Source organism: Acipenser ruthenus, chromosome 52 (assembly GCF_902713425.1).
Source record: "Acipenser ruthenus chromosome 52, fAciRut3.2 maternal haplotype, whole genome shotgun sequence".
In the NCBI taxonomy this organism is placed as follows: domain Eukaryota; kingdom Metazoa; phylum Chordata; class Actinopteri; order Acipenseriformes; family Acipenseridae; genus Acipenser; species Acipenser ruthenus.
The window spans coordinates 6382158-6393004 of NC_081240.1; the positions used below are offsets into that span (position 1 = coordinate 6382158).

At 40.1% G+C, this 10847-nt stretch overlaps 1 protein-coding gene across 2 annotated transcripts; it reads right to left on the bottom strand.

Moving 5' to 3' along the window:
- Positions 1 to 465: 465 nt before the first annotated feature.
- LOC117432832 (tripartite motif-containing protein 16-like protein) lies at positions 466 to 10847 on the bottom strand. 2 transcript variants are annotated; one of them, XM_059016305.1, is made up of 7 exons: positions 10216 to 10847; positions 8015 to 8110; positions 7655 to 7888; positions 7343 to 7502; positions 6879 to 6935; positions 6525 to 6590; positions 466 to 2127 (listed from the first exon to the last, which is right to left on the bottom strand). In XM_059016305.1, coding segments are annotated over exons 1-7 (1197 nt in total). In that variant the 5' UTR covers positions 10798 to 10847; the 3' UTR covers positions 466 to 2125. The 2 variants fall into 2 exon arrangements, with proteins under 2 accessions (XP_058872288.1, XP_058872287.1); XM_059016304.1 differs by having other exon boundaries at positions 466 to 3532.

Consider the following 10847-nt stretch of genomic DNA (forward strand, 5'->3'; position numbering starts at 1 on the left):
CATTAACTAAATAGAAGCAGTCTGGTTCTCTGAGTGAGCTGGGAGTAAGCTGCGTGGGCCAGCAGCAGTGGAGAAGGAAACAGCTGGGAGTGTATCAAACAGGTCTGAACTCTGTAACAAGCTGGGTGGATGTTTCAGATGTACAGGGGAATGGCTGAGCCGCCAGATAGAGAAAGTCTGACTCCTGCTTATATTCAAAAAAATAAACAGACGCAACAGCATTCAAATATATCCTTTGCTTGGTCTCGTGCATCTGGTGCCCCCACACTGCAATCACATACAGGCAACAGGAAAGGCGCTATATCACAAAACATACATATACACACACATACATGCACTCACACACATACACACACACACACACACACACACATATATATAGATATACACACACACACACACACACACACACAGACCCTTGGAATTCAGACTTCATCTGAGACAGGCAAGCAGAGAATAACAAGCTTACAAAGAGAAAATACAGTATTGTTTATTAAACCAATTGGATAATACAGAGTCACAGGAACAAACACTCCTGAATGATTTGAGGTATTTATTTATTTTATTTTTATTTCATCAACCAAAACATACTGAGAAATTAGAACTGAAGAATAACACATTGTAGTAACTAATATATATTAAACACATTGATATATTTTTTATTTTAATTTTACTTTCCACCCCCACCTCCCCTATTTCATTCCTGTGGTCATCCACCAATCTATATTCATTTCAAACACTCCTGAATGTGGATATGAAGAAAACAGAGGAAACAGTGACATCTAGTGGGAACAGAAACCAGACACAAACGGACAGCAATCATGTACTGTGTGATTAGACACAACACGTCTGTTATCTCCTGTCAGATCACAGATAGGGTAACAGGATTGCTGTCACCAATCTCAATCAGGGTTTAATCAGACTGCCTTGCTGGTTTGAATTCTTTGGAAAGAGGGTTTCTTCTTGGAAATAAAGTTGCAGTCATCCGTATCTATTACTCCTCAAACGGTAGATGAAGCAAGATAGATTCAATGTAACGTTATAATATAATGGGGAGAGTGGATTGTAACAGTGTAGAAATATGTAGGAAACGAGTTCAATAAAATCCATGATACTGAATGAAATAACGTTTCACATCCTGTGTACAAATACAAAAAGGAATCTCAAGCCATGTCATTTATGAGATCCATGGAAATGTCTTCTTTCATGTGATGATATTTCACTCACATTATTAAAATAAGAAAACAATTATAATATTGAAACTTTAAAATGCCTGACGAGTCCACCCGATGCATCTAATTAAATGCTTCTTAGGGTAATTATCCGAAAGTTCTCAGAAATATAATTAAATAATTAAACAAATAATAATAATAACACAAGGAAAAGATATAAGAACATAAGAAAGTTTTTAAACGAAAGGAGGCCATTGCTCGTTTGGTTGTTAGTTGCTTATTGATCCCAGAATCTCATCAAGCAGCTTCTTGAAGGATCCCAAGGTGTCAGCTTCAACAACATTACTGGGGAGTTGGTTCCAGACCCTCACGATTCTCTGTGTAAAAAAGTGGCTCCTATTTTCTGTTCTGAATGCCCCTTTATCTAATCTCCATTTGTGACCCCTGGTCCTTGTTTCTTTTTTCAGGTGAAAAAGTCCCCTGGGTTGATATTGTCAATACCTTTTAGGATTTTGAATGTTTGAATCGTAGTCTTCTTTGTTCAAGACTGAATAGATTCAATTTTTTTAGCATGTCTACATACGACAAGCCTTTTAAACCCGGGATAATTCTGGTTGCTCTTCTTTGCACTCTTTCTAGAGCAGCAATATCCTTTTTGTAATGAGGTGACCAGAACTGAACACAATATTCTACATGAGGTCTCACTAATGCATTATAAAGTTTTAACATAGCTTCCCTTGATTTAAATTCAACACTATATATCCGAGCATATTGTTGGCCTTTTTTATAGCTTCCCCACATTGTCTAGATGAATTTGTTTTTTGTATTATTTTAACAAAACAGTGCTTGGGACAGTCCTTAAGGTTGTGTGAATAGGGCCCTACATTTCCAATGGAACCACACCAAGTGAAAAGAATTGCTTTCAATCAGGCTCTGTGCAGTTGCAGAGTTTGTCCTGAAGAGGGCGACAAAGGTCAGGATTAAAACACCTTTCTGCTTTTCCACTGTGGGCAGATTACACATGTAATGCAATTTGATGGTGATTTATGTTATCCATGGAAATTTCTTCTTTCTTGTGATGATATTTCACTCACATTATTGTTCAAATAAGCAAAAATAATAAATAAATACTGCAACTGAACTGCATAACAAGTAGACCAACTGCATCTAATGAAGTGCTTGTGAGGGTAATTATCCAACCATTTCAGAAATCCGATGAGATCATTTACAAACAAAAATAATAACAGATGTACCAAAAATCCAAAATAATATAAACACCTCTATAAATATCCATTTGATAGACACAATCCAATTTGAAATAAGAACATGGTTTTCTGTGAATCTTGCCCGTCATGTTTTTCAAACCTGCACATTAGAGATCTAAGTAGCCAATGGAAGTGCAATATAGGAACACGTTGTGGAATTATTTAGTGAGCTACAATCACCTTAAGAGATACTTATCAGTACATGCTGTGGGAATTCTAGCACTGTGCAGAGATGCCAACTAAGTCTGCCACTTGGTGCTGTTTATGTGTTTGTAATCAGTAAATACTCAGGACATATTGAACATGTTATGCTGAAACATTTGTCCAGTTGTGAGTGTTTACAATTACAAAAACACCTGACAGAGATTAAACAGTAAAAATGAGGCTACCTTGGCCCCAAGTGTAAAACAAATAATTCACCTTGTTTAACTCTGCAAGTGGCGCCATTTTACCCCCTAACTTTCATCCAAAGTTGTGTCAAATTCAACTTTCCTTTCACCCGAGGAGTGGAGAGGACAGACGGTGAGTTCAATACAAAGGTTTTCTTAAAACACAGAACAGTCTACTTCAGCTGGCAGATTGTTACAGGGGAATCATAAGAACGAAGCCAAAACCCAGGATAGAGCGGCTCAGTGAATGTGGTTTGGAATTTGTGCAGGAGTGTCATTGTGTCAGAGATGCCATAAAATGACAGAGTGCCAGCATTAAAGTCCAGATACACTCCTATTCTGGGGGATCGGGGGGCAGTTATTGCAGTTTTATTGTTATTGTGCCGGGCAGAGTAACTGCAACCAGAGCAGATCAAACTCCAGGACTTGTCATTGAATCCAAGAAGACAGGAAAGATCCTCTCCTTTCCTGCTGATTCCTTTATATGTGACTCCTATAGAAACCCCTCCCTGACTGCACTCAATCTCCCAGTAACAGCGAGTCCCAGACAAGCCCTCTCTGCAAAGCACTTGATCCCAGTAATCAAATCTCTCTGGGTGATCACGATATCGCTGGTTTTCTCTCCCCCGTGTCACATTTCTGTTCCCTTCAGACAGATAGAGCTCTCTATACGCTGTGTTGGGGTCCAGTGTGAGCTGACTAGAATCTGATTGAAGAGAAGAGGACGGGTAGAGGAGAGATGGTTAGAAAAGTCAAATCACTGAGAAAATCAAGTCATTGTCTGCTGCATCCTAAAATAACTCCCTCCTCCCTGCTCCCTCCTCCCTGCTCCCTCCTCCATGCTCCCTCCTCCCGCCTATGTGCTCCCTCCTTACTGCTCCCACCTCCCTGCTCCCTCCTCCATGGTCCCTCCTCCCTACTCCATGCTCCCTTCTTCCTGCTCCCTCCTCCATGCTCCCTCATGCCGCTATGCTCCCTCCTCCCTCCTCTATACTCCCTGCTCATTTCCTTCCTGCTCTTTCCTTCCTGCTTCCTCCTCCCTCCTCTACGGTCCCTCCTCCATGCTCCCTACTCTCTTCTGCATCCTCCCTTTCCCTGCTCCCTCCTCTATACTCCCTCCTCCCTGCTCCCTGCTCCATGCTCACTCTTTCCACTTCCCTGCTGATTCCTCCTTCCTTTTTGCTCCCTTCTCCCTCTATACTGCTCCCTCCCTGCTCCCTCCTCTCTCCTCCATGCTCCCTGCTGCATCATCCCTTCTCCCTGCTCCCTCCCCTATGCTCTCTCCAACCTGCTCCATGCTCCATCCATTCTCCCTTCTCTATGAACCCTCCTTTATGCTCCCTCCTCCCTGTTCCTTCCTCCCTCTGTGCTCCCTTTTCTATGCTCCCTCCTCCCTGTTCCCTCCTCCCTGTATACTCCATTTTAAGAACATAAGAACATAAGAAAGTTTACAAATGAGAGGAGGCCATTCAGCCCATCTTGCTTGTTTGGTTGTTAGTAGCTTATTAATCCCAGAATCTCATCAAGCAGCTTCTTCAAGGATCCCAGGGTGTCAGCTTCAACAACATTACTGGGGAGTTGGTTCCAGACCCGCACAATTCTCTGTGTAAAAAAGTGCCTCCTATTTTCTGTTCTGAATGCCCCTTTATCTAATCTCCATTTGTGACCCCTGGTCCTTGTTTCTTTTTTCAGGTCAAAGAAGTCCCCTGGGTTGACATTGTCTATACCTTTTAGGATTTTGAATGTTTGAATCAGATCGCCGCATAGTCTTCTTTGTTCAAGACTAAATAGATTTAATTATTTTAGTCTGCCTGCATATGACATGCCTTTTAAACACGCAATAATTCTGGTTGCTCTTCTTTGCACTCTTTCTAGAGCAGCAATATCTTTTTTGTAACGAGGTGACCTGAACTGAACACAATATTCTAGGTGAGGTCTTACTAATGCATTGTAAAGTTTTAACATTACTTCCCTTAATTTAAATTCAACACTCCTCACAATATATCCGAGCATCTTGTTGGCCTTTTTTATAACTTCCCCACATTGTCTAGAGGAAGACATTTCTGAGTCAACATAAACTCCTAGGTCTTTTTCATAGTTCCCTTCTTCAATTTCAGTATCTCTCATATGATATTTATAATGCACATTTTTATTGCCTGCATACAATACTTTACACTTTTCTCTATTAAATGTCATTTGCCATGTGTCTGCCCAGTTCTGAATGCTGTCTAGATCATTTTGAATGACCTTTCCTGCTGCAACAGTGTTTGCCACTCCTCCTATTTTTGTGTCTTCTGCAAATTTAACGAGTTTGCTTACTATACCAGAATCTAAATCATTAATGTAGATTAGGAATAGCAGAGGACCTAATACTGATCCCTGTGGTACACCACTGGTTACTTCGCTCCATTTTGAGGTTTCTCCTCTAATCAGTACTTTCTGTTTTCTACATGTTAACCACTCCCTAATCCATGTGCATGCATCTCCTTGAATCCCTACTGCGTTCAGTTTGAGAATTAATTTTTTATGCGGGACTTTGTCAAAAGCTTTCTGGAAATCTAGATAAACCATGTCGCATGCTTTGCAATTATCCATTTTCAATGTTGCATCCTCAAAAAAGTCAAGTAGGTTAGTTAGACATGATCTCCCTTTCCTAAAACCATGCTGACTGTCTCCCAGGATATTGTTAACACATAGGTAATTTTAAGTTTGGGATATTATTATAGTTTCCATAAGTTTACATATAATAAAAGTCAGGTTTATTGGTCTGTAGTTACCTGGTTCGGTTTTGTCTCCCTTTTTGTGGATCGGTATTACGTTTGCAATTTTCCAGTCTGTCGGTACAACCTCTATGTTACCTCCTCCCTCCTCTGTGTTCCCTTCTCTTTGCTCCCTCCTCCCTCATTCCTCCTCTTTGATCCCTCCTCCCTGCTTTTTATTATAGACAAGTATATTTAAACTGTGATAATTAAGATTGATAATCAATAGATAAGATCTATAATTCTTACTTGAGATTGATTTCTGACTTTGGATAAGTTCTCTTTTTTTATTTTTTCTATCTTCAAAAAATGGCTGCTATTAATTAAACCATCTTGCTGTTTGATTGTTTTGTTCATTATTATTCCTCGATCTTATTGCACTTCTTCAGTTGGAACCAATCAAATGCAACCCTGCATACAATTACACTTCACTTAATGTTCCTACAGTGTTGCCATTTTATCCACTCAGACCCCTTGCTTACTAAATATCTTCAATAGAATATCGTCCACTCTTCAAATATCTGTCTAATATAATGAGCAATCCATCACACAAGCGCAGTGATACTGCAGTATACATTTACTACCAGCACAGGGTGACTGGGAGGGATAGCTGTTCATTTTACCCCACAACTGGTTTCACATGCATTGTACATGTATTAAAAGATGGGATGATAATCTATTCAGGGATACCAAGATATTTAGGGAGAGAAAGGTCTGAGTGGAAAAACAGGCAACAAATGCCCCTCCCCAAGTCATTCTGCATGTATTCATCTGAACCAATACTTGTTGGAGAGGAGTGTAGATTAATGGGTTCACAATTACTAATAAATAATAATAATTGCTGCCCTCAAGTCCACCCTCTCTGTTCTGTAGTGTTAGCTCTTCTCACAATGGAGTGACACATCTTTCAATCAAATGTTTCTGTAAAAACAGACTTACATTTTAAAAACTCAGCTCTGTTCCTTGGCTCTGGAGCCTGCAGACTGCAAACTACAACTTCATTTACTGAGTAGAAAAAATGAGAGAGAAATAGAATTGAAACATGTGCATTAATACACAACACACACAACACTATGCATAAATCTGCCATGCTCTTAATCTTTAAACACAAAGTGCATCTGTTCAGTTTATCAGTGTAGCAAAGGACCCAGCTAACTCCACCCTCATCAGGAATCTTTCACACAAGAACTAATCTAATACATCTCCAGCCACTCTTTCACTGAGGTGTTCGGTCCTTCCAAAAAGAGAGAATGTCTCTGGAGATAAAATGTTTTACTGGAAGAAAAGCCTTACCTTTGAAACGTCTGTCATGGCTCCTAGACCCCAGGGTATAAACTGCTGTTTCATTCACTGAATAAAATACAGAAAACTGACTTTACTGTAGAGGATTTGGAATACAAACATGACCATGACCTCAAATTCCTATAAATATTTGATAAGAAAGTGCAGGACTATAAGTTAGCATCCTATATGGAATGAATGTGTTGTTTAATGTTTGAATCCCTCTGTCTATGTTTGAATGTTATTGTGTTGTTTTCTCATGTAGTGCTTTAGAAACTCTCTTCCTTCCTGCTCTCATCACTGTAAACGAGGTGGGGCGTTTCAACCCGGGGAAATCATTTGAAATAAAACATCTGCAATATTCATATAGCCAGCAATCTGCAAGAGGTCTTTATTAATGTCTTGCAAATCCTATCCCTCCTCAAGCCATGGTCTATTTGAGAAATCTCTACCAAAGTAATCTATTTCACACCAACCTGTTGTGGTTATTTTGACTAATTCCCCCTTGCAGAAGTCCTCAATATGGTCTTTAAGTTCAGATACAGCTTTCCTCACAGCCCCAAAAGAGATGTCTGTATTGAGAGTAATGCTGGGTAAGTCTCCAGCTTCAGGAGGGACACAGATAGACGGGAAATTCTACAACAGGAAAGTGGAAAAAAGGAGTTTTTTAGTGAAACATAATGGGGTCCAAAACATTCCTGGGGAAAAGCAAGGATTCATTCAATTGGAGAGGTCTGTCTGAAACCGTCCCAGTTATGGACTTGAGATTTTCTAAGCAGTGATGTTACCTGTAGAAAATGGATGTGATCCTCTGTCTCTGAAAGCTGTTTCAGCTCAGCGTCTCTCCTCCTTAGCTCAGCAATCTCCTGCTCCAGTTTCTTCATGTGTCCTTCAGCCTGATTCACTGCAGCCTTCTCGTTAGCTCCAATCAGCTCAATAACCTCAGTGTGGATCTTCTCAATGGATCGGATCAGCTCAGTAAAGATCTTCTCACTTTCCTTTATTTCTATGCATGCAGATCTCTGAGTGAAAGAACACAGTAGAGGAGACATGGTTAGAATTTATATCAAAAACACATCAGGCATAGACAGTAAACTTCTGTAGATGTGTTCCAGTCCATCTGTTAACACCCTCTTGACAATACCCACTTTCAGTGACTTCACAGCCTCATTCAGCTTCTCCACTTCTTTCAGTCTCTCCTGGATTCTCTGTTGTATTTCTGTTTGTGTCTCTCCCAGCTGCTTCTGTGTAGAAACACAGTGACACAGTGACATTTCTGATGGGGGATTGAGTGATATCCTTTCACACCCAGCACAGGTCTGTTTAAGTATGATTTTGTGTGTATAGTAGTAAGATACAACACCATCTAGTGCACAGCTGCCAGCAATACAAAAGGACACTTGATCCACAGTAGCTGTCCACTAGATGGTACTGTTTCATACTAGTAACAGTGAATGATGGCTGATATAACATATAGTTGGTTTTGTAAAGCACCTAGGTAACTGAAGCAGCTTTCTCTTTAATGTATATTTAGGGCTTCAGATTTCTGTTTTAATCGATAAACACAGATAAAACAGCCCTGATACAAAACAATGAAATCAGTGTATACCCAATAAACACCGGAAAAACACTGGACATGGTTACTCAATTCACGTTGACTTCACCCCTTTCCATGTGAAAAAATACAATAAAATAACCTAAAACCAAAAAAACAAAAACCCTTTCTCAATGCAGTCGGGCAATGAACCTCCTTCCTGACTTGAATCTATCATTGATTTGTTCTGAATACTTTAAACTGAGTGGCAGCACATTCCTGCATTTCTATTGGAGGATTGCACACGCTTGTGAGATTTAAAACGAGATTACAATTAGAAATGGAGGGTTGTTCTTGCTCACATGATTTAAAGCTATATTACAGTTCAATAGACACACAGAAACATCAGAAGAATGTGCCCGTGACCAGAAGGACTTCGATGTGGAAGACAGCAAAGGGTGGTCAGAAGAAATTGTAGATTTCAACAAACAAAAATCCCAAACAGATTATTACATTTCGTTTTTAACTAATTTAAACATATTTGTTTTAATCATGTGAAAATGTGTCAAATTCAGCTACTTGGATTTGAGTTACATCCTCTACTGACTTTGAGCCTTAATAATTAAAAAAAAAAGATTAACACTTTATCAATAAAAACAATTCTTCTCAGCTAAACAGTGGTTATAAATTGAAAGATCAAACGTTTTAAGTGTACAAGCAAGCCTCCCAAAAACACACCTCTCACTGTGGGCAGACTGGCAAGAATGGCATGGCACAGACACAGCAGCTCTGCCAGTGCAGATAGATGTGTATGTGTCACTTTTAAAGGCACGGGCACAGCAGCTCTGCCAGTGCAGATAGATGCATATGTGCCACTTTTAAAAGGCATGGGTTTTGTTTACTATATATCAAAACACAATTATGAAAGTCTTGTTTAAAATGTGATGTATTAGTTTATTAAGAAGATATTATGATCCCTGTGCTGCAATCATTGTTAGAATATATTAAAGCACCCTGCATCATAGAGGCAGTACTGGGTGAAGCTCGCTCCGTCCTCCGGCTGCAGCACCAATTTGATAATCAAGTTTGTGCTAGATGTGGCAGGGTATATTTAAATCCAGGTGTGGAATGTGTCCAGGTGCTAAATGATTAATTGATTATCAATTAGCCGTGGCCAAATGCCTTTAAAGGGGTCTGAAAAGCCAGTTTCTTGGTTCTACAAGCAGGGATACAGACTGTCGGAAGGAGAGTGTTGCTGTAGGAGCCTCACGACTGCGTGTGTTAACCAGGGTGAGAAAAACACAAGAGGAAAAATGTATCTTGGATCACTGTGTGAGTTAACCAGGATCGCTAGCACTGGAAGGAATAGCGAACAAGTTTAGGGGATTTTAATCCCACCCAAGTCTAGAGAGGAGGTGTCAGGGAGACTGTTCTTGGAGCGGGACCTCCTTTCTTGTAAGGTCAGCTTTTATTTTATAGTTGTTTTTCGTGCAGTGTTTTGTTTTGAATGTTTTGTGTTTTTTGTATCAAAGAAAACCTCCTGTGTCTCTCCTGTCAATCAGCGATAGCCACACCCGTAACAACACCCCTGTTACACCCTGAAATGCATTGTAGTACATTATAGTTTAGATAGAGCAATTAAAAAACTAGGGCTCTTTAAATAGATCTTAATATACAATTCAAATCTGATCTAATGTGAGACTGTATAACTTATTAAACAGTTATACAGTCTCACATTAGATCAGGTTTATATTAAATATCCCTGGGAATTCTTATCTTCTAAGATAGCTACAACAGAATGGTTCAAACCCTTACCTGTTTCCCAGTCCTTTCTTTCTCAACTGAGACTTTATCATGGCTCTTGTGTTCCTCGTCTGCACACAGCCAGCAAATACACGTCTGATCGGTTCTACAGAAGACCTCACATAATCGTTGGTGTTCTGCACAAAGCTTCTGCTCCAGATTTCCAATTGCATTGATCAGCTTGTGCCTCTTGAAAGCAGCCCCCTCATAGTGTGGCTTGACGTGTGTTTCACAGTAAGAGGCCAGGCACGTCAAACAGGATTTCACAGCTTTGAACTTTCTCCCAGTGCAGAAATCACACGACACATCTCCAGGTCCAGCATAACTTTGAGCAGGAGGAGGACTGAGTCCTGTCTTCTTTAATTTCTCCACAACTTCAGCCAGCATGGTGTTTCTGCACAGATCAGGCCTTGGGGTAAAGGTCTTTCTGCATTGGGGGCAGCTGTAGACACCTGTATGATCAGTCTGATCCCAGCAGTTCTTAATACACCTCATACAGTAACTGTGTCCACATGCTGTAGTGACTGGGTCCTTCAATATCTCCAGACACACTGGACAGCTAAACTGATCGTCTGACCACAAGTTTGAAGCCATCTTGCTGCAGTGAGACAGAGAGACTGACGATTTCACAACAGAAACTTCAC